We start from the raw sequence: 23,839 nt of genomic DNA, 5'->3' as shown, positions 1-23,839 counted from the left end.
CGGCGGTCGTCTTATCTCGGGTAGCAGCCGTAGAGAGTGCACACCGGGCTTCGATGGCGGCATCTTTAAAGGCATACCGGGCCGAACAAGAGAGAGGGAATATACACGGCGAAAAAGAGAAAAATGGAAAGAGAAGAGGGGAGAGAGAGAGTCTGCAGGCAGCAGCGCGTGGGAGATCGAGTTGACCCACCGCCGCCACCCGACCGAATCTATACGCGATATGTATATCTATATACAATATGTACCTTCCTTAAAGTGTTTCTCAACCTGTCCAGGTGTGTCTGAAGATTTTAATGAAGAAGAAGAAGAAGAAGAAGAAGAAGAAGAAGAAGAAGAAGAAGAAGAAGAAGCAGCAAATGAAGTTACGAGACAAAGAACATGAAGGTGAAGTCAGCAGAAAAGGAAGCATACGAATGAAATGATGCGCGCAGAAAGAAAAAGCAATTTGAAAAAGGTGAGACGAAGCGTGATCCAGAGTATTATTATAATACAGAAAATAACACGTAAAATAACGAGGGTATTTTATAAAATAACAGTAACAGGTGAACAAAGACGCGAAACACTAAGCTGTGATTGTATTCGTTTGTAATCCACTCGGTTCGATGTTATATTTACTATTCGGTATATCGCAGGATTAATTTCGATTCTTCTTATCCCATTTGTCATATTTTTTTTTTTGTGATCTTTCTCCTCCCACTATTCTAAACGAAGGTTAGAAGCACCATCAATTTTCTACACTCATAGATATCGTAATTCTATACATGCGTGCATACAGAGGTATGTTATTATAATATCAGTGGCGAGTGCGAAGCTAGCGAGCGGTATGGCATTCCTCGGGGCGGCATATACCTGCCTAATCTAGTGCCACGTACACCATGATTTGCTCTCTGTGTGAGGATCGTGAAGAGCGTGAAGAGCGCGAGAGTAACCACCCTCGAAAAGTGTGTGTTTGTAGGTATATGTTGATTAGCTGGTTGGACAGGCAACGAAATAATTAAAAGTCTTATGATAATTGCGGTGGGTGGTAGGAGGGAAGAGGGAGTCGGACTCGGTGATTATTTATGCAGGAATGCAGTCGTCAACGAATCAATATCATACAGGGTCCAACCATCGGTCATTCCATCCTTTTACAGCGTCATGATGATAATGACGATGGCGGTGTTCGTGAGGATGAAGATCTGGAAAGAAAACGCAGCGAGGATTGATTTACTCGGCTCACAAGCGCGCGTTCTTCGATACAAGTTAAGAATAGGCTGCACCTAAGTACCGAATGTTGCAATGTCGATGAAGTTCCCTGACTTCGCAACCGTTAGGGTTACGTTCTAGGTCAATGATTGTGTTCTTCCCAACTTCTCTCTCCTCCTCGAGGTTCGGTTGTATGGGACCGAATTAAGGGCGCGACGAATGATTTTTTTATCTAACGGATTTCGTTTAACCGTTGCAACCGGGCTGTAGAAAATAAGAAGATGAAGAGGATGATGAATCGGGAAGGCATTTCGGAATGGAATGCGTAGGATTTGCGTTTGTCGTAGATGTATGTACAATGTACATTGTACATACATACATACCTAGACTTGACCCAGAAATTGAAGTCGATCGAGTATGTAAGATACAATCTTACTCGAGTGGCTTTGAAGAGCACCACCGCCACCGTCAAAAAGAATAATCCCGAATTGAATGCCCACTCGAGTTTCCCGCACCCCCGTCGTCCCACGGGCTCTTCTCTGTTTTTTTTCTCTTCTCTTTTCCTCCTGGCAACTGCCGTTCAGCTACAAAATACCCCTTAACTTACAAAGAGTTTAGATACTAAATTTTGAATGCCATGATTTCTTCAGCCGAATGCATTTTTTGGACTCGAATTTCGATCGAAGAAAGGAGAGCGATAAATTGATCCATCGTTGATGCTACTCTTGAACCAATTTCTGTATTCCTTGGAAAAAATCAAAACGATTTTGTTTTGGCGAGAATTTTGAGGGACTCGTGGATTTAAAATTAGAACGATTCGAATCCGCGACCGAGTGGGATTCGGTATCAAGACGTAAGATTGATTTCTGATTAGTGGAAGTTGCGCGGTCTGTATTTCAAAAACTATAAGACTTACGACAAACATTTTTCAACGGAATCGTTTCGTTATTTCACGGGTAACGGGTTCAGGTAAATTATAATATCGTAAACACGTGTTAAATATTAATTCTCGCTGCAGGAGAAGCGTAGAATTTGAAGGTGGACTCAAAGTGAGATTGAAAAATCCGGTTTACATGACGATGCAGAGAGGTGAAGAAAGAGAGAAAGCATTCACACACAACACTGTGGGGAGTGTTTAACAGGAAGTTCGTAGTTAGAGAAATCCAAACCCCGCAGGTTTGCTACAGCTTCTTTTACATATGTAACTACGACATGTCGTACACGCAGTGCTTATCATTAATTCTTTCCGTCAGCTTCTCTCTCTCGCTCCCTCTCCGTCTCTTTTTTTCCATCCTTCTCCCTGGTACTTCTGTATATTTTTTCCACGGCAATATACTTCATCTTCGTTTTGAAAATAATCAAATACCTAGGTTTTTGCCGCTGTTGGTTAACTAATACCGAGTGTTTCTTCTTCTTGCTCGTCGTATTCTCCTGTCTTAATCGTCTTCCGCTTCTTCTCACCGCACACCATACGCATAATGTTAGCTACTAGTGCATATCTGGATGTGTATGCACGTGCCCGTGTAATGCGCGGCGTGTCTAAACGATTCTAAAGAGTAAAATACACCTCAGAGACAGGACGAAGCGTAAACAAGAGAACATGCATCGAATGAACTTAGCATCGGCAGCAGGACTAGCAGCAACTGCACAAATTTCCCTCGCTGCGCTGCCGCGTTGGTTGTAACTTGTAATAAATTTATCTCGACGTTTTACGTAAATAAGATAAAAGTTTTTCACGCCTTTCGTTTCAATTTTTTTTCTCTCTCTCTTCCTTTTTTTTTATCCTAATGTAACAGATTGACATTTGAATTTCAGAACACACAAAAAGTAGTGGTTAGAATGAAAACTTATCACATCATGAATTTCGTTCGAAGAAACAAAAAAAAAAATAAATAAAATAACCGGGAATTGAGAATGTGAGATAGAGTAAAATAGATGTAAGGCTGCTATAATAAACTATCGGCCTGCAGCAGCTACCGTTTCGTTCTCTGTTTATATATCTACAACAATGTATAGGTATATAAATTGTACATACACCTACAGGCACATAACGTCGAAAGTGAACAGCGCGGAAAGATATTTCCCGATAAAGCATCAACCGCAGGAACAGCAGCGAGCCGATTGCTGCTGTACCTACGCTGTATACCATGTAAATATACATATAATGTACATGTATAAATACACAACAAATATGTACACATGCCCTGATGTCTAGACATCCAGACTCGAACGAACGACGAGTGAAACTTTATCGGTTCTCGATTCCTCCATCTTATCCACCTCCTTTCGTATCTGCAGGATGTATCACGGTTTTACATATTATCGATATATCAAGAGACTCGGTAGAATCTCGCGCCAAGTAAATTGAAAAAAAATAATAAGAACGTACGTGCTAGCCGACGCAGTCTCTTTACCACGAAGAGAAGAAGGTTTTAACCTATCCGGTGAAAATACCATCGCATATTTCTCCCTTTTCACAATAACTGCGAAATTGTCGGAATCGTCAGTTCGATAAAAATTTTTTGTCGCCAACTTTCAGACCAGATTTTCGTCTTGGTCTTCACAGCGCAGTCGTACAGAGTGAATTTCTAACGACCGCATGCTCCGACGTCTGCTGAAATTTGATGCGCACGCGCTACAATCCGAAAGCGGCTCCTTACCAGGACGACCAACTGTCGTAAATATAACCTCAACATTTTTTGACTGTTGTCACTGGCAGTTGCGCTCAACACCAAAAACTTTCCAAATTTTTGAGGTTACATACGTCGCGGTGAACTGTCGTCTAAATTTATGACGGTTGGTCGTCCTAACAAACAACCGCGCTCGGATTGTGGCGCGTGCGCGTTAAATTATGGCAAATGACGGACCATGCAGTCGTTAGGAATTCACTTTATAAAAAGACTTATTCTCTGGGAATTTGTATGACTATAAAGATAACATAGAGAGGCACCGTTACATGCAGAAGTCACACCGATCTACATACATCAGTGAGAAGTTTACGGAGGCAGAAATGAGAGCTGGTGTCGATGTCGCTTTGTTCGGTCGATGTACTGAGAAAAATTTCATTTGTTATAGTAATTAGAAAAATTCAGTAAAACAGGTATCGTTAAAAAATTCTGGTAAAATTTTCCAATTGGAAAATCTGAAATTTTCACTGAATATACTCAAGATATATTAATTCAAGTATAAAAATCGTTTGATAGTGATTGCTCAGAAAAAGGAATTTATTTTGAGAGTTGAAGCGATGTATCTTATTAAAAAGTCGTTATACATTTTTGCCTCAAATGAGGAGTAGAATGCGCGAAATATATCATTTTTAAAACTTAAAACGGCTAAAATTGGAACGAAATTTGTTGGGGTCATGTCGTACCCCGGTGTGCCATCTAAGGGTTAATGCTGAAGAAAATCTCTGGTGCCAAAACCTTGCGTTATGAAACATTACAATGAAAACCAGGAACAAAAATTTACTTTGCAATTAGAAAATCACAAAAATGACAATGTACATTCAAACAAGTACCAGCCACAATACCCTTACTTAAAAAAAATATTCAAATCAAAATCCTTACTGCTAAGTACACAACCTCTTGCGTAAAAATAAGAAAGTAATACAAGAATTATAGATTTCGGGACGTAATAAAAAATTCGGAGTTAGTTGCCCTACGCCGGGCATTTCAGATAAATACCACGAGGAATAAATAAAAATTTATCATTATCGCTTCACGTATGCATCTTGCCTTGACTAGCTCTACCTATAGAGAGCCTTTTTACAATTGTATGTGGACTACCTGTATAACAGGGCAATTAATTTGCCGTATTACAGCCCATTAGTTCAACCCATGTATGCAAGCATATGCACATATTTAAGAAACACATACGCAAACATAAAAGTGAATTCTGTTAGCTAAATTTTGGAAAATAAAATGGTATTCTTCTTATGGTACAGAAAGAGAATATCGAGTATAAAAGTAACTACTTCGACGTATTGAACAAAGTATCGACATTCGAGCACGAATCTCACGTTTTACACGCGTATGTAATTACATACATCCAATCATTTCCTAAAAAGGCCCGCCAAGTAAAACCAACTCCAAATTTTTCATTTCACCCATAATACTGTATTTTCTGTGTTGATTTTTTTATTTTTACGAAGAAGTCATTTATTCGGAAGTAAGGAGTTTTATTAAAATATTTTTTGTTGCTAAGGGTATTGTTGCTGGGACTTACTCAAATGTACATAACTATGTGTATAACTCAGATAATTCCGAGTATAATTCTTACTTTCGTTGTTTCGTGTTTGTTGTTTTTTTTTCCGTTTCGTAATTTTTGTGCAGTCAAAGAGAATTGGGGATATGGTATAACCAAAGCCCCCTGCTGCACTCTCGCTTATAACGAGAAAAAGGGAGAGAAAGAGAAAGAGAAAGAGAGTTCGACGTACAAAACACGTGATGCAGTTCTCACGCGCCCGTATATAATACAAAACGCATATTGTACAATGCAAAAATGATGATGGTGTGCGGCGGTCGCAGGCACTGTGCAAGTCATTACGCATTATATTTATACCCCGCGTTATAAATATGAAATTTAAAGAAAGATTAGGAATAAAATTTAATTCGCGTACAGTTTTAAAATTATTATCGTCGGGTTGTTTTCTCTTTATATAATTTTGCATTTTACTACGTCGTTATAGGTATTATAAAGTTAATATTGTTTTTCAACGTTTCTTTTACATAATCGTATTTAATTGTTCATTTCGCTCGTTTATTGCTGATTATGTTATATTCACAACTTATCTCCCTGGGCTAACGTCATAGGTCAGAAATACAAAGATAAGAACGATTAAAGAAATGGAAAAACCCCAAAAAAAGCTGAAAATCATTATTGTTGCTCAAAGTTTTATAAACGAGTCCAAGGACAAAAAAAAAAAAAAAGAAAAAACAAACGATAAAAAAAAATTAACGGAACGTAGGAGAAAAAAATCTGATAAAAAAAATACGAGTGCGTTGGAAGTGCAATCGGATAAAATCTGATATGGTTAGGGTTAAAAGCACCTGCAGCAGCCGAGTCAGCATGGAATTCCTCACCGAATGCATATATACTTATAATCAATGCAGCGGTGCAACAAATGCAGTGTGATACCCATTATACCGCTGCTAGCTGCACAGGTAGGTATCTATAACATCGGCTATATGTGCATTGGTAAAAGGACTCTAATCTCCGAAGGAGAGACGGAAAGAGAAAGAGGCTGGGAGTCGTCATGAAGTTATGTCCGGTAGTGTAGCCCGCACACAGATACTCACTCGCAGGCACACGCGTTGCGTGATTAAATAAATACACACACGTACGCATCTGCATATACAATGTATGCGTTATACATATACAGACGCAGACAAACACACGCGAGAACCGAGAGTTTATGCATTGGCCACATTCCGCTCCCATGCCCGAAGCTCAGCCTCTCTCTCACTCTCTCTTCGTTGCTCTCTCTCTCTTTCTTTCTCTCTCTCTCTCTCTCTCTCTCTACAGCACCAACTCTTTTCCACCGCGAGCAGCGAAGGGCAGTATAGGTAGAGACCTCTCCTCTCTCTCCTTCCTTAAACCATGTATATTATACCTATGTACTATACACTAGAGATCGTCGTAGGTATACACCGTTGGGAATAATTTGTGTAAATGTTAAATTTTCAAGTCGTATGTTCAAATTTTACTGTTTGAAATTGACACGTTTCTTGAGTCCCGATTATTTTTACACCCCGTGTATATGCTCGTATATCTTATTTCTCTGGAACAATCAACTTCTGTTGATTGAACTTTTGCTCTACGAAATTTTAGCTGATTTTAACTCGTGGCCAGAAACATTCGTTTTCCGACACGATTGATTTCGATATCACGGGTCTCCACTAGGTGTCGAAGAGCTTGGCGCTCCCAGGAAAAAAGTGATTCGGGACTCCGGGATGCGCGATTTCTATATCTAAAATATCTTTTTTGACAACGAATCAAAGATCGATAATAACATTACCGACAAAGAAAGACAAGGACTTCAGTTTCCTGCATATCAGTTCTCTTTCTTAATAATTTTTCTCCTAGAAATAGTTCTCTTTTCTGAAGTAAATGGTAGAGTAGAGAGGATTGGTAACGTCTTTGAGTGACGGGTTGACCGGTGTGACATTAAATAACGATATAGTATATCAGAACGGGGCGAGAGGCGCACCAACCTGCAACTGAGACCAACTTAAACTAACCAAATCGAACCCCAAGGAAGAATAAAATGAGACGAAGGAGGAAGGGGGATGCAAGGTGCTGATTCATCGTCGCGCAAAGCATCGGAGGGCCAAGGTAGGAGGATGGGGAAATCTCTTTTCGATTTTCTCTCAAGGGGCAGCCAACGACGGCGGGGAGAAACCGAGAAGAAGAGCATCTACCGTTGTTCGTGTGTATCGCGAGGGAACAACGAACGCTCTTCGAAAACGAGAACGGACAGGAACAGACAGGTCCGAGCACGAAGGACCGGCACTAGCAGGAGCTCGACTCGCTGCCATGCCTGCTACACGTTGCACCGACATTCCAAGGATGATCCTACGGGTCTTTCCGGTCTTCCGCGAGCTTCCAATGGTCTCACTTATAACCCGCGGCACCTTAGCGTGTAATGCCTGATTACTTCTCTCTCTCTCTCTCTTTCTCTCTCTCTCTCTCACCTACACCTTTCAACTTTACTTTATGGACATGGGTACAACCTTAGGTATGTATGTACGTCTGGTTTCTCGGGTGACATAAAAATACGATCGTCATGCGTACGGGGCATAAGGCTCAGAGTATAAAGAGTGCAAACAAACGCGGTCTTGGCTCCTCATCTCGGTGGTTAAATATTTGAATCGTGCTGTGCAGCGCGGCAAAAGACTCGTACCGGTGATGCTGCACTGCACTGCGCACTTTCTTTTCGTCTGAAGTAAAGCGACACTGTGTGTGAAGATATCAGTGAAGGGTAGACACACCGAGCGACGGCATGCCGACACTGTGTTATACCAAAAGGAACAATCAAGGAGAATGCAGTGTGAAGGAGGGAACGAGGAGGATTAAGATTGAGATGAGGATCACGATGATGAGGCGGAAGTAGGCGACCATAAACCTGCGTAGATATGCGCATACGTGCAAGTCTGATAATACAGTGTGTTATATATGTATGTACCTATAAAAGCTGCATGTCATAAAGAAATTGGTACATCGTGTAACCGGGCGGCATTTAATATCATGCCGGGTGTGTGCATGGGAAGCAAAGATGGATAAATAGGTACATATATAGACGTATAGATGTATAGATAGATATGAATTATTTTTAAAGTGTAGTTGAACAAAGGTTTGACACAGCAGTTAAAAAAGTAAATACAGGTGAATAAAGACAATGAAATGATAATGAGTGTTTTTGTAACTAATACAATTAAAATAAAACTAGAGACACAAAAAAAAAGACAAATAGAACGAAGGAGAAAGGAACAGGAGGAACCGTAAATCAAAGAAAGAATCCCCAACATCTGTGCACTGGGATTGCAGGTAAGAGTAGAAGAAAATATCGTTATGGACCGTATACTACGAAATTCGGCGATCTAATGTTTCTTAGATAGTCTAAAGATTCATTCTTCTACTAAAAATCACGTGCAAACCACAGTTGTAGAAACCGCACAGTTGATGTCGCTGTGAAAAGAAGACGTAGAGAAGGGAGGAAGGCGTTATTTAACGTACAGTACCGCAGCAAGCTCCTTTCACAAATGCGTTTACGCGGTGAGAGAAAGATAAGAATAAAAAAAAAGGAAACATGTGTAGCAGCCGCAGCAGCACAAAGAGCACCGTGAATAGTGGTGCATGCATTGTGAATGCAGAAGCAGTCGATAATACCTGGTTAACGGCTTACCATAAGATGCATGTGTCGTTGTGGGAGGAAAGAAATATCGCTCTTCCAGAGAAACCGTTTAAAAATTTCTAAAACGATACGCGACATTGTATTTGAAGATTATGGAAAAATAAGATAATCCTTCTCAGTTGGCATCAACAGCAATTGATCAGAGAATTGGAACGCCCTAATATGGTCACGAGGCTCGATAAAAACTGGCACCAAGTGCAGAGAGAGAATTGACCAGTGTTCGTTCATTGGTAATATTTCTCAGCTCAATTGGTGTTGTAGACCACTTGGCGAGATGAATTTGCTGCAGTATAAGCGTGTCTTGCAATGTGGGTACTTGATCAGCAGAGTTCGTACAGCACTTATTTACAGAAGTGGCATGCGTGCCTTGAATTTCGATCATAAAAATCCACCCTATACGCCGTATTACAGATGTAATAAACTAAAGAGTAAGCTAACTGCGTGCAAACTGGGGAACGATATACTTGTAAAGTAGTATCAGCAGCAGCAGCAAGTTGTAAAACATGAAGTTCTACCGACCCCCCCCCCCCCCCCCCTCCTGCCCCTCCCAGATCCCGCCTCGACGGTCGTAAAAATGTTAAACAAAAGACGGTTAAAGGTGAAATGCAGCCATAGGTATGGTACCAGGTAAGACGGCAGTCGGCAATGCACATGACGAATGCATTACGAACGCATTTTGAAAAGTGTCTTCTTTCCAAATACGGTGATCCATTTACTGGACATGGGAAAATTCAAGAATTTTTCAGCTACATTTAACCTTATCTATATCCTAACGGGAATTTTCACGAGTATACTATTATGTATAGTTTGGGTGCTACGATTTCACGGTGCACGATTTGTTGGCTCCACAATCGTCTTTGGGTTTCGAAATGTACCGTTACCTACACCAGTCTGATCTAACCTGATTCGGCTGTTATCATCGGCATCCTCATGCACAATCCTCGAGGAGTGTTCAACACCCGTTCACCAGTATCTGAAATATAACTGGTAAGCCTACTCGGTTGAATAATAAACAGTGATACTGAGAGCGATCACAGTAGCTGTGTACGGCAACAAGTTTGGGTGTTAGATTAAAAATGATGGCGCATGCAGTGTGGCCGTGCCAGTATGGCGATACACGTCGCGTTATGTCGCTAGCAAATCACCATCCTCGATCATGTTGTGTGAGACATATTACAATACTTCTCCGTGATGAAACACTAAAAGTACCCCATGTCCAATGGTACAAGACGTGCTTATTGTTGTTCAAGATATAACGTACATACAGTATGTCGTGTGACTTATACGTCGGAGACTAAACATTCTGATAAGGAGTACTAAATAACAAATATCTATTAATATTACCCGCCATCGCAAAATCACTGGGATACACAGGGTAGTTTGGCACCAACAGCATGGGATCGAGTGCTGCACGTAACGAAAAATGCGTAATGACATTGTACGGTGGCTACTATATGCGGTGGTATCCGTGTGTGCTCAGGTCTTACTCATTTTACAAGTACCCAATAACTTATTTTTATGCTTATTTTCGTGGATAACTTTTACTGCATATTACGTGAATGTAGAGACGACGTAAGATAAGAAAAATGAATATATATGTAGAGAGAAGTACGTGTGTAGAATGATGGTGACTTTATCGAATCACTCTGGCTCAGTTCCATATCATACCTACGCATGATATTGTTATACCTTATACGTCAAATACGTTATGTCTTGGCAATTCAACAACGACGCCTATATAGATATGATACAATAATTTGTATTGAACGAACATTCTGTATTAAGTTTTTGGTTTCTTCAATCAATCACGGCCTTGTCATGAGAACTGTGAGGAAAAGAGTACGTTAATCACGTTCAAATTTGGCTGAAATAACTTGGTGCCACGTTAATTAAGTCGCCTGAAATATCACGTGACATCTTCGTGTGAATTTGCACTTGATAGTCACGCGTGCAGTGATTTGAATAAACTTAAGGTCATGCGATGCAATTTGCATTTAGTTCCGAAGTAATGGATTCCCGAAGTCATGTGGTCAGGATAGGATTGGATCACTTGATTAAGACATTCGGAGTTCAGGTTCCACCAATTGAAAGAATTCTCATACCTTTGCCGAACGATACTTACTCGTAAACTACATAATTGGTATCACAGACCGCTATAAAAGAGAGATCGGGTTAAACTGAATTAAACGTCCATGCCGTTTAAAACGATACAACGTTGTACGTACCAAGAGACACATTCTCTTCATTTGTGCAGCACGGAGACGCGAATACTGTCTCTGTACATGAATCATCAGCCTCGTTTATGTGGCGACGCGTACATCCGTGTAGAAAGAAAGTGAGAAAGGAAGAAAGAAAGAGGGAAAAACCCTCTGTTCACCCTGCATGATGGCACCGCGTCATCCATAATGGGTATAGGTTATAATACCAGAGGTATAACGAACCGTGAAAATATTTGTCGCGGCGTTGCGTGCAGGCAAAGAAAAGAAGAAAAGAAAGAAGGGGAGAAAAAAAGAGAGAAAAGAAAGAACGCGTGCGGTCGTTGTCTGTCCCTGTGGTCGTTCATCGCTGAAACCTAGACCTAGAATCCAAGACTACCTGCCCCACAAAGATATCGGCTGAATTTGGAGTAATCCGAACTCCAGATACTAATTTACTATACGGATAAAGTGGAATCGTTTGAACTCACAAGTTGAACCCCTCAGATTTGAACTAATTTCGAATTTATGAATAGGAGTCGATATTAGACATCGTAAGTTGACAATTTCGTCATGCTTTGTAGGGATTTGATACAGGTACAGATTGACTCAATTTCGAGTAAGTTACAGTGTTGGCGCGACGTGAGTTGGATACTTTGCAAAGTGAATCAGCTTCGATGGCGATCTTCTTCTTTCCCCCGATCTCCCGCCACTTAATTCGCGCAAGTCCTGCTCCTCTTTACGACGAGGATGAATAGGTACATACAGCGTCGGCACAGTTCACATAACAGGTATAAGGTGGTTATACATACCCGAAGCTTAAACATAGGCATACAGGTATGTGCCTTATACAGGTAGGAATGAAAGAGAGGCGCAAAGGAATGCGTGAGGCAGCAGCCTCCTCATCCTCTTTTTCTCGGTGCCGCCGCCGCTGCTCTGTTACCACCGTAAGGCCTCCTCATCCTCCTTGAACGAGAACTACTCAGCTCTCAGGTATGCGCCCTTCCTGCCTGCCTGGCTGGTTGCAGCACTAACAGCAGCCGGCATTGAGGGTTGAGAGTATTGAGTAGGTGCCGGTGTCTGTGGTCTGTCTGTTTCTCCGTCTGTCTGTCAAACGTTCGGGATGCTTGCCGCTGCTACTAGGATCACGGCACCGCAAGTATGGAAGGTGTATGTGCTCGTTATGCTGATCTCTACGTACACGACCCAAACGCATAGGACCGACACTTTTTCTGCGGCGATGGAAAAGATGAACGGAGAAGTGAGAGCGAAAGGAACGGACGAAAGATGGGAATTCGGTCATAAGTAATTTTCTTAGATCTAGGAAAAATGTGAGAAAATTTTTTTTTTTATCACTTTGTGGAACCTCGTATAACCTCGACTGTTACATCTATAGTACAAAAGCGTCTTTCAACAGAGGAGAATTTTTGCGCCCGGTCGCGCACTGTGTGCAACCTACACGGAGGAGCGGAGCTGATTGTGAGATGGAAGTAGAGGAGAACTTTTAAGCTTCTCAACAACGCAGCGCGGCACGTCCTTCTTTTGTAAACCCACTAACAGGTTGTAACACCACGTATACATAATAACGTTTGCATATAGCGTTATTATATCCGTCTAAAAATATTTCATACATCAAATTCTAGAAATATACTATTTAAATTATATTATACACACGCCAACTAACGCTTTAAATACTTGAGCTGGGATATAATAGGTGCCCAAATCACTTTTTCACATATCACCTTACAGTTGTTTCATCTTATAAGTGTCGGTTTGATACAACAATAAGGACTGAAAAATCGTTCAAACATTCCGTATCAAATTTCCGTGGTACATTTCTTCTTCAAACTTTTCGTCGTCGCATTATATGTATAAAAATAATAGTACCAAGTATATAGTACCCTTGTATGCTGGGATAACACTGCATCGTGCTGAATTTCAGGGGGGAGGCAGCGGGACCTTTTAACGGTTTCGGTTCCCATGGTATTGTGACGGTGGTCATGACAATATACATGTATGTAACGTATATACAGTACACACATACCTATAACGTTATACAAGACGAATGTACACATGTATGATAAATGAGTACGTGCACGGTATAATATACTCCATGTACGTATACAATTCTGCAGTATGGAAATACTGTGCTGTGTCCATACGCATTTCTTACTGGATACATGAGTGTACATAATACACCAGAGTCGGTATTCCCTCCTGCAATCCGAGGTATGTACGTATAATGTACATTCAAGCATAGGGGTGCTAGCGGCACGCTGCATCGTGCGCGCGTAGAGGCAGGAAGCGTCGATATACAGGAAGTGCACGTGGTCTGTCACAGACGCTTTTCGGTCTTTCTTTCGTTTTTCTATCGTTTTTTTTTTCACACATATATACATTGCACGCCCTCCCTGATTTTCTGGCGTATATAAATAATCACATCCCGACATTCTTTCATTGATCGACTTTTGCCTCCTCGTTGAAAATTGTAATGAATTATCGGGTAATCATCCATTAATACATTTCTCGATGATTTATGCATAGACAATATTTGATATATTTTTCATCTTTTTCATTTTCCGTCTCTCTTTTCATTCGTTAACTGCAGAAGGAGTATGTAATCGTACACGATTATAGTGCGTAAATGTTTGCAGAATCTTGACAGAATCTGTACTTACACATATGCATACACCTACACATATGCTTGTTATACATAAAAAGGCGGTGGTGGGGGGAAGTTTTAAAACGGCCATTAAAAAGTCATTAACATCCCTCACTCGCACGCGCGCCTCGCGTCGCATCGTTACGACAGTCGTTTTCGTTTCTCTGATTCCTAACCTAGCCAACACATTATTTTTATCTTTCTACTTCTTCTCCTATTTCTCCGATTTTTTGTTTCACCTTTTTCTTCATCAGTTTTTTCTTTCACTTTCTTTGTCATCAAGACTTCTTTCTGTTTCCACCCTTCCTCTGCGGCTATTTCATTTTCTGTCTTTTTCTATCTCCGATAAGAAAGGGGACGGAGAGAAAAGGTATTAAATTTCGACCCCCGCCCTCTTAAAAAAAGCAAAGAAAAAACACGTGTATTACTTGACCAAAGTGACATAAATAAGACAAAAATCTCTATTCAAATTTCGTGCTTTAAATTACTTCCAGGTCAAATGTCTCAGGCCCTATCTTCCTCTTTTCTCTTTCAGTCTCTCTCACCTTCTCTCCCTCTCTCCCTCCCTGTTTAATAAACGACTCGCGTGCGGATGACATGAAACAGAAACAGAAACAGAAGGGGACTGACTGGGTAGCCGGCTGCCGTCTGGCAAGGTTAGAATATAAGGCCTACTAGGAGCAGAAGGCTGAGGGGATTGAGGGCTAAATAGACGCAAGATGAATGCAACATGTATGCATGTGTAGGAATGATGTCTATGTACGTCACATACATTACATGTACGCCGCCTTTACTTAGGCTACGTGGGATCTAGGTATTTAAGGTTGTGCGTAGATATGGATGTGTGCTAGTAAAGAACATCCAGAGAGGGACGCGATAAGTTTGTTGTTACGTTGCCTCTTGTTTATGCTTATGCCATGCAACGGTAGATCTCTTCATCGTTTTCCTTTTTCCTTCTTTCTCTTTGTATATTCTATTCATCGTATGATCTCTCGGCAACGTGCGCAGATCATAATGACCTGATGAAAATGATACTGCCATGTAGCGATGGCCCCTAAGCTAAAAATAATCGATGCATTGCTTAATTAAGTTCAAAACTTTATTCGAACACGACTCGATTAAATCGATAAAAATTAATCGACTAATCGATTACTTCGTATTTTTTTTTGTTTTTTCTTGAAACGGTGCATGTGAAACCAAGATTTCGTAAATTGCAGTATATAGTCTTAAACCATTGAGTCATATGTAGAAGCCACTATAGTGGCACGCTTTTTTTTCTTTGTTTTTAAGTATATACGTACAATTTAAATACTTTTGACAAAAAAAGGAGAAAAAAAGGATGCTACTATAGTTGCTTCTGCCCCTGAAAGGGTTAATAGCGGAAAAATTTGTTGATGATTTATAGTTTGATTGAAAATATTTTTCAATTTCAGGTGAAAATATTCATTTATCCTTCACTTATTATACCAAATAGGTACTTGGTAAGTAAGACAATTATGATAATTGATACTCTAATCACGTTAATTGATATTGTATTGCGTCATTCATGGGAGTAAAAAAACAGAAATCGATTATCAGGAAAAATAATTGATTATACTTGATTAAACGAGAAAAAATAATCGACTCAATGGAGAATCGATGATTTTTTGGTCATTTTTACTAACATATTGCTAATTTGAGTTCGTCGGTTCTTAACTTAAAGAAGAATCAAAATTTTCAAAATTCTTTCCCCGCATAAGGTGACGATTTATAAACATTGAAACTAAATCCTTCACAAACGCTATCGGGATGTAGCAGCAGCATCAGTATCACAGCACGAACAGCAACCCAGGAGAAGACATTTCCATGTCACTCTCTCTCTCTCTTCCTTTCTCGTTCTGATTGATATGCAGCCCTTTGGCGCTATTTCGGTCCTGTTGCTACTGTTACTGCAGAAGAGGAATGGCAGCTGATATGTGCTGCGTCGCGTCAGTCTGTATATCTATGTATGCATACAAAAAATAGGAAGATATACACACATACATTACATGTATGCAGTAGTTCACGAAACAATCGTTATTGTTTAAGTAAGTAAATACACGACACTTCATTTTACATTCTATGCGCTAGAGAAACTAGAATATCGATATTGTGTTTCACGATCCCTCGCACGTGTGCTTAATTGTGCCCATAACAGATCGACATCCATATAGCATACAATAACGCAACGATTGCATACTATACAATATTATTGTGATTATACGATGTTTAATACATGTAATATAATATATTATACAGGTATAATACAGTGCTAAGAATAGACTGGATAATAATAACGGCGATACGTCTAATGACACATGTATACAATGTACGTTCGAAAGTGAGCCAGTGAGGAAAGAGGATGAGTGAGGAGGGCAGGGGGGAGGGAGGAGGAGGAGAAGCAGGAGGGAGAGATAGGGAGAAGGTGGCGCCCGCCGTGCGACGTCGTCGACACATCGGATCTCTTAATGCGTATAATCTGTCTATACCTATCCGTATTGTAACGTGTACGCACACATATTTAGGTACGTATACATTACGACCGATACCGTCAGTGATCGATCACCCCTTGGGTCCGTCTCATCTGACCGCCGCGGCGCGCCGGTCGCATGCATGATGACGTTATGTTTCCGTTCCAAGGATATACGTATCTGGAGGGAAAGTGGACTGAGGAACGAAAGAGGGAGACTACAAAGCTCAGATTAAATAATATAAAACTTGACACGGTTTTCAAGTTTCTGGCTTTCCTTTTTTTTCTCAGCTCAGTCTAGTCCATCCGTTATCTTCTTCTTCGTCATCAGTTTGCTTCGACCGACCGTCGTATATAACTTTACTTTTCTTTGCTATTATCAGAGCAATTGGACTCTCTTTTTGTACGGACTTTTTCCTGTTTTCTTTCTTTTTCAGCTCACCGTCGTCGTCGTAATTATTTTCCTCGGGACGACAATGACACGGAGGCTCCTGGCAAGGGGAGGAAAAAACAGGCGTACACACACGCGCACAATGCAATCAACTCGTTTCAATTTATGAATTCCTCTTTGGTTCTCCGATACGAACGTGAATGTTTTATACACTCGTATTTATCCCGGTACGATCATCCCTTCGCCATATATAATTCTTATCAGACGATCAACTGACTCTACGTATACGTCATGTGTACTTTTATTCCATGCATACAAAAAAAGCATATTGATATCAACATTTCGCCAGTTCCCAGACGGATTTCGAGGAAAGCGTGATACCCAACAATTATGTTCGTTTCAGCTATTCTTTCGTCCATTTTTGCCTCCAAGTATCATCATTCGGTTCTTTTTTCGCTGCACTAAACTTCATCTCTCTTTGCAGTTTCGAATACCGCTGATTGTGAGTTTTCGCACTCGACTTAAGCGCGTCGTGTACATATTAGTGCTATATTACATACGTGTACAGTAACAGAATCCGCGAGATAATGCGCATATACGTTGTCACAGTGTGCGTAAAAAAGCATACAAACGTCGAAGTAGCGCGTAGAGAGCCTCTTCACACATCTCTGCACTCTCTCTCGTATATACTGTATAAATACTCGCACGCACCTTGCAGATGTTATAACGACAATAGTAATGGCACAAGCATGTAATACAATCCACAAAATATAAGATTGATTTTCGAATATATCCCAAGTGAAAAAGGCAAGAAAAAGAGAAACTGACGACCCAACGGTATTTTAAATAATTCTGTTATGCAAGCTTTCATTTTCGAATTATGAAATAGGCCAATATAATACTCGTATGTTACGTGCGGTAATAACTATTATTTCGTGGATTGCGGTTGTTTAATAATGACAGTATTTGTATTTTCTTCTTCTGTTTTCTGTTATTTTATGTAATGTCGGTTCATTTCTTGCTGATTCTGACCTCACCTATGAACTGATCCACGCCATACGCGTTATCATCTCTTTAAATCATTCTCAGTTCGTTGCCTCTCGTATCTTTTCCGACAGACGACGAGACGCAACTTTTTTGCTCCCGCGGTAAAATGAGAATATTGGATAAGCCGAAACCCGTGGGCGCAAGGATCGAACGAACGAACTTGCATACAGTGCAACGATACGAAAACGTGGAGGCTGCAAGTGCGTCTGGCTATTTCTGGCCTTGGTTCGTTCTTCGCTCCTTGGCTCGATCGGTGTGCAAGGAAGAGAAACGAACGGTAAGAAGCACTGCAGGACAAAAAGGAGGAAAGAAAGTTCCGTCCATGCGCTGCCACCCCCCGCTGCTCCTCCGCAATTGAGGTTCGTGTCTGTGTCTTTCGGAGAAATGAGAAACTGAGGCTGCTACGCGACCGGCCCGTCTTTTGTTTAGTGTATATAACACACACAACACACATATATATACTAATATATACATAGGCATAACTTGCTTGCGCCTGGTCTAGCTTTATATGTTAGAGCCTAGCCAAAGCTGCAGAGGAGTCGTCGCAACTTCCTCGACATAATATCTGACTCTTCTCCGTGACGACTGCAACGCACGCACAAAGTTGTGTTCGGATCGCGATAAGAAGAGCGATTAACTCGCTACACCTTCGCGCCGCAGCGGCTTCTTTTTGCCCATTCAAAGCTCGGTAGACATTTCAAAACGTCGATTACAGACGCGCAGCTCGAACGGTTGTTCCACGTTGAGTTTCTTTCTCGACGACTCTTTCGGCGCCAGTCTTGTCTGGTTTGTATACATGCAAAAACGGAATGATTAAGGCATCTTGCCAGAATCGATTCTCTGGGTGGTTCGCTCGTCGACGCGCTTCGGTACGACGATCATTCAAGAGTCCGAGACTCGGTGGCAGCGGGGCGGAGTTTAGTATTATTTTTTCTTCGCTCTATCTACGTCTATCGCGACGATCAGATACGAGGGAGGCGCCGGTTACGGAGTCCCGGCTGGAATCTGGATTTCATTCATGGACGCCATGAACTTTTCGGATCATCAGGTTTTCAACTTAATCCTTTGGTTGAACGCAGGTGCGAATTTGCAGCAGTACAATTGCAGAAAAAGCGATTTCCTCGACAAAGGGTCCGATTTTACGGAATTGTTAATAAATAAAATTACATTTTTAGTATCGTGTTACATTGCATGAAATTCCTCAAATTTTTTTCTCACCTCTATTTGAGGTGAAGTTATATTCGTCGAGACATCAGGGATGCGTTTAACTAAAGGGTTGATGACGGGGCGACCATGGAAACTAAGATCTCAAATCTGCTACTAAACTAACAGTGTTAGAAAAAACACTATTCATCCGTGAAAATTCCCACAGAGTTTTCGACAATTTGAAAAAAATCTTCGAAATTTTTGGATACGTTTTGCTATTTTTTCCGCAGGGGTTGTAGAAAGTATAGAACTTGGAGTTAACTTACTTGCTCAGTCGGAGCGTAGATAAGCAGAAATTTAGGAAGCCAACAATGCCTAATCTATAATGAATGATATACTCACAGGAGATCGGCTCTTTGGGTATGTCGCTCGGTGGAAATCCCTGAGCTTCGAAGTAAGTCCTAACGGCGTCGCACTTCAGACCGGCGGCCGCGGTCGCGGCAATGCCGAGGGCGAGCAAGGTGCATAATGGGAACGTGAGAGCACTCATATTTCTCTGATTACCCAGGGCACCTCCGTTGTGTGGATATCGATATGATCACAGTAGCGGCGTTGAGCTCGGAATCGGCAGTCAGAGAAGGGAAGACAATCGGCACTGCACACACACTGCAGCGCGTTGTCGAAAATGAGAGGAAAACAAAACACACACTGTACCCACGATCAACGTGAAAACGAACGCTCCTCTCCCCGTCCGCTCGCCGCCCCTGAAATCTCGCAACCCTTGGCTGCGAATCTGAATCTCAAATTCGCATACGTCGTCCTTTCGCTGGTTTCCTCGCAATTCGACCCGTCGACGTAGTTCTTGATTGTCACGCTCAGGACGCTGGAGTATTTATCTCGATGCGGAGCACGGTGAGCGAGCGAGCAAGGCTGTGTGTTGCTCGTTCTCGAGACGGACGCGAGACTCGACGGCACCGGCTGTAGTTCGGGACGCACTAATCCTCGACGGCTACAGGACAGCACCCCGAACCCGAAACCCGGCGACTGATCAAACTGAAACTCGCGTGCGAGTGGCGCCTACGCGCATGCGCGACAACGAGGAGACTCTGCGCGGATCTCGCGCCGTCTGCTTTCCTCTCTTGGAGCCCTCGCACACTAGGCAGGACGAAAAGGATCAAACCAGTGAATCAAAAAAATGATGAGTCTTTGAATTACTGCAAATTTTTACCTCCCAATCGGCTGGAAAAAAGTTAGCGGGTGGAAAAAATGGATTGTCTTGTGCTAGCGGTTGGAAGAAAATGGATTGTTTGAAAAATGATGATCGATAGCGTCTCTATCATCGACGATCATCGAAATCTGAACATCAATGTAATCTCTTGCGAACAGCTGAATATCAGATTATACGAGATTGCACGACTCGATCAAAGAAGCGCCTTTAATCTTACGAAATGCTGGTCCGAAAATTCAACTATTGCGCAAGAATTTATATTCTACGACTTGATTGATCAGATAATGTAATTGTCGACTTTAAATATTTAAGATAAAAAAGATACTTTCACCATAAAAGCGAGACTGGAAATTATTACTAAAACGATTACACAGGCTACGAGTTCTCTCTGCTTGATTTACAGTCCAAAAAAGAAGTGGAATCAAGAGGAAAAAAATCGAGAAGAGATTCCAGTGTCAACTCGCATTCCATCCGACAAACGGCTGGAGGCCTGGGAGCGATGTGAAAGCACTGTGTGGAAGCGACATTCGAGTTGTCGAATATCGAAGCTACATACAAAATGGCCCCTGAAAAAGTTGCACGTTGTTTAGAAACCGACGATGAAAACGATAGCGATAAACACGAGATAGAAAGTGAAGGGAATGACAACGATGAGAATTCGGTAACGTCAGAAGTGAAACATGAATCGATTTCCAAACCCCGGCGTAAGAAGAAACGCGGTATCATATATTTGTCAACGATACCAAAATTCATGAATGTCACCAAGGTTCGGGAGATATTTTCCGAGTACGGGGAAATTGGCAGAGTTTATCTTCAGCCTGATATACCAAGTATGTTGTATTATTGTTATTACGTGTTCTATCCTGATACTCGATTTGGGGATAGATATTTCGTTCAGTTATGGTTCAAAAATAGTAACATCGAACCTAACCTCTAAACTCTCCTGCCCTAACCTAATTAATCTAATTGTCAATACTATACCTTGTTTATCTTATTTATGTAATCTACCTTCTTCCAAATTAATCCATGAATAATTGATTTATAGAGTTTAATAATTCATCTATGAAACAGATGAAAATAAGTGAGACTTATTTTTTTCTCTAACCTGACCCAAGCTGAATTATCATCTTCAATAATAAACTTTATTTATCTATGAACACCTGCCCCAACTCAAACTTCCTTAAGTTGATGATAAATAAGTAACTATACTTTTTTTCATTTTGTGTGTGTCATTTAGTTTAAAATAACCCAGCAGATAATTATTTGTTTTTTATTCGATTGGTCATTCGCTTTAAATTCTTTTCTATACTTGCTGTATTTCTTTTCCCTGCAGAAATTGAGGAGGGCAAAAAACAGAAAAAGAAGAAGACACCTTTTAGGCATTTCACAGAAGGTTGGATTGAGTTTGAGAGTAAAAAGGTCGCCAAGCATGTTGCGGCGACGCTGAACAATAAGCAAATAGATACACGAAAGAAGAGCAAGTTTTATGACCTGATGTGGAACATAAAATACCTGCCAAGGTATATTTCCATTTTATTACTATATTTTCATTGTGTGTATGTGTTACATTTTTCTAGTTCTCTTTTTATTAATTCGAGGTTCAAGTGGATCCACCTCAGTGAGCGTTTGGCGTATGAGCGAGCAGTCCACAAGCAGAGATTGAGAACTGAGATAGCACAGGCCAAGAGAGAAGCAAATTTCTTCTCCTACAATGTTGACATGAGCAAAAAATTGAAGAGGAAACGAGAAGCTGGCGAGGCAATGTCGAATTTCGAAATACCCAATATTAAACAGCGAGACACTGATATGGAAATCAGGAAGAAGAAGGATGCAAATAATCAGGGACAGCAGTCAGGCGATAGAGCTGAGTTTATCGAATCGCTGTTTTCATAGTTGTTAGTAATATTTTCTGAACCTACAACAAAATCGTGTATGTAGAAAAAATTGATTGTATAGATTTTGTTGACCAAAGACTTTTTTGTAATAATTTATAACTTCTTGCTATTTTTGATAAACAAAAAATCCAATTGATGTCTTTTTTTAAATGGAACCATATAATTACGCCGCAAATCTCGGTTTCGCGCCCAATTGCGTCATGGGTTGAGAGGATGATAAATTGCCCAAAGCAACAAGTTGAAGGAGGGCTCTCTAACAACCCAAATAAGAATATACTCAATCTATTGATTTATGTAGTCAGCCAGAAACGCAATCAATATCGGTGCAAGGCACTGGAACAAGCCTTCTCTGATTTTGTCCAGTTGTAAGAAAAAGAAGTTCTCTATACTGTTATATTGTGTGTACTGCAAGACTCTGCTGTACCGTACGTTCAATTTCCTGTCGATGATAAAGACGAAAAAATGGAACAGAAGAAGGTTGATAAAAGATAACTGACTGTGCTGAGCCTTGCGAAATTTCAGTGTCAATAAAAAGTCAGTGATAAAAGTGATGAGAATAGTTTTTAAAAATCATACAGCTGAAAGTTGTTTGTGCATTTCAATTTCAAACTTCACTCAACTGCAACCATGTCAGACACAGTTGTTCAGACGAGTGCTAGCATTCCAAGCGCTAGGAAGCGAGGATTGAGTGCGGCGAGAGTAAGTCTGAAAGCTGCGTCATCGATATCGAAGACGGTGAGCAACCTTCGACAGGGTAGAGCGGAGTCCGGTCAGATTTTGAGCGGATCACGAACTCCTGAATCGATCCACAAGTCTGTGAGTATAGTAGCAACGGATAAATCTGCGTCAAGCTTTCAAACTGGGACCCCAAAGCCGATGGGAAATTCTGTGCCTGGGGTGGAGATCAAGGCAAGATCAAGCGCAGCTGAAGAAGATGGGGAAGTTGAGCTTAAGACAAAAACGATCTACATAGACGAATTTGGGGGCAGAAAACCTGAAGGTTTAAGAATGCGGCCGACCAAATTTATGAGGAAGTATCCGGAGCTGTTCAGAAGTGATGTCAGCGTACATCCCAGCTACACTGGCCTGCTGAACTACCCGTAGTGAGTGTGAAGTCACCTTGTATTCACAGATTAATGTAACACAGCAAATTCTTATCACGCAGTTTTTCTTTTCAGCAATGTCATATGCCGTCAACGCTTTCACAAGAACAAACTAAAGATGAATCGCCAGTTGAACAGGGAGATACAGAACATAACGATGACCCAAAGTCTCGCCCTGGACGGAGTTCGCGTTGGCAGAACTTTCACTGTCGGATTTCCGTCCTCCGCACTCAAGGTTCCAGATTTTGCGACTCCCAATGACAGGCTTCGTCTCGATAGAATGCTTGTTGAGCGATGACGTAGTATATGATAAAGGTCTTAACAAGTGTACAACATATAGGCGAACAAATAAAGTAGAATGTTGAATGTCCAATGATGTGCGTTTATTCTTGTTTGCATTCAAATTCTTGGCTGCTATTATTTTTTCCTTGTTATTTACACTAAGGGTCTGCGCCAGCTCTGATTTTGAGCATCCATTCAGCCTAACAAAAGAAACAGTGACAATAGCATCACTGCTAGCTGATAGTGCAAATCTGACATTCTGCCAGTGACATGCCAGGGAGAATGACAGTTTGATCATCGGTCAG

The 23,839-nt window shown here is 41.1% G+C and overlaps 3 protein-coding genes across 3 annotated transcripts in view; 2 read left to right on the top strand and 1 right to left on the bottom strand.

Moving 5' to 3' along the window:
* The window catches only part of dlp (glypican dally-like), a 39,306-nt gene extending 19,224 nt beyond the window's left edge, over positions 1-20,082 (bottom strand). Inside the window, exon 1 of the mRNA XM_046627682.2 lies at positions 19,429-20,082. Within this exon, the coding sequence (XP_046483638.1) occupies positions 19,429-19,576 (148 nt within the window). The 5' untranslated portion in view covers positions 19,577-20,082. The remainder of the gene's footprint in view (positions 1-19,428) is intronic.
* A 670-nt stretch (positions 20,083-20,752) lies between these two features.
* LOC124219721 (activator of basal transcription 1) lies at positions 20,753-22,285 on the top strand. Its single transcript, XM_046627716.2, has 3 exons — positions 20,753-21,084; positions 21,588-21,774; positions 21,853-22,285. Exons 1-3 carry the CDS (start codon positions 20,814-20,816, stop codon positions 22,145-22,147), a joined length of 753 nt encoding a protein of 250 aa, XP_046483672.1. The 5' UTR covers positions 20,753-20,813; the 3' UTR covers positions 22,148-22,285.
* Positions 22,286-22,431: 146 nt separating this feature from the next.
* Positions 22,432-23,625, top strand: LOC124218531 (uncharacterized). The gene is made up of 2 exons (XM_046625070.2): positions 22,432-23,252; positions 23,328-23,625. The coding sequence occupies exons 1-2, from the start codon at positions 22,777-22,779 to the stop codon at positions 23,548-23,550; spliced, it is 699 nt and encodes a 232-aa protein (XP_046481026.1). The 5' UTR covers positions 22,432-22,776; the 3' UTR covers positions 23,551-23,625.
* Positions 23,626-23,839: the final 214 nt, after the last annotated feature.

The sequence above is a fragment of the Neodiprion pinetum genome, chromosome 5 (genome assembly GCF_021155775.2).
Source record: "Neodiprion pinetum isolate iyNeoPine1 chromosome 5, iyNeoPine1.2, whole genome shotgun sequence".
NCBI classification, from domain to species: Eukaryota; Metazoa; Arthropoda; class Insecta; order Hymenoptera; family Diprionidae; genus Neodiprion; species Neodiprion pinetum.
The sequence above is the reverse complement of the archived record's forward strand: the minus strand, read 5'-3'. Positions and strand labels throughout refer to the sequence as shown.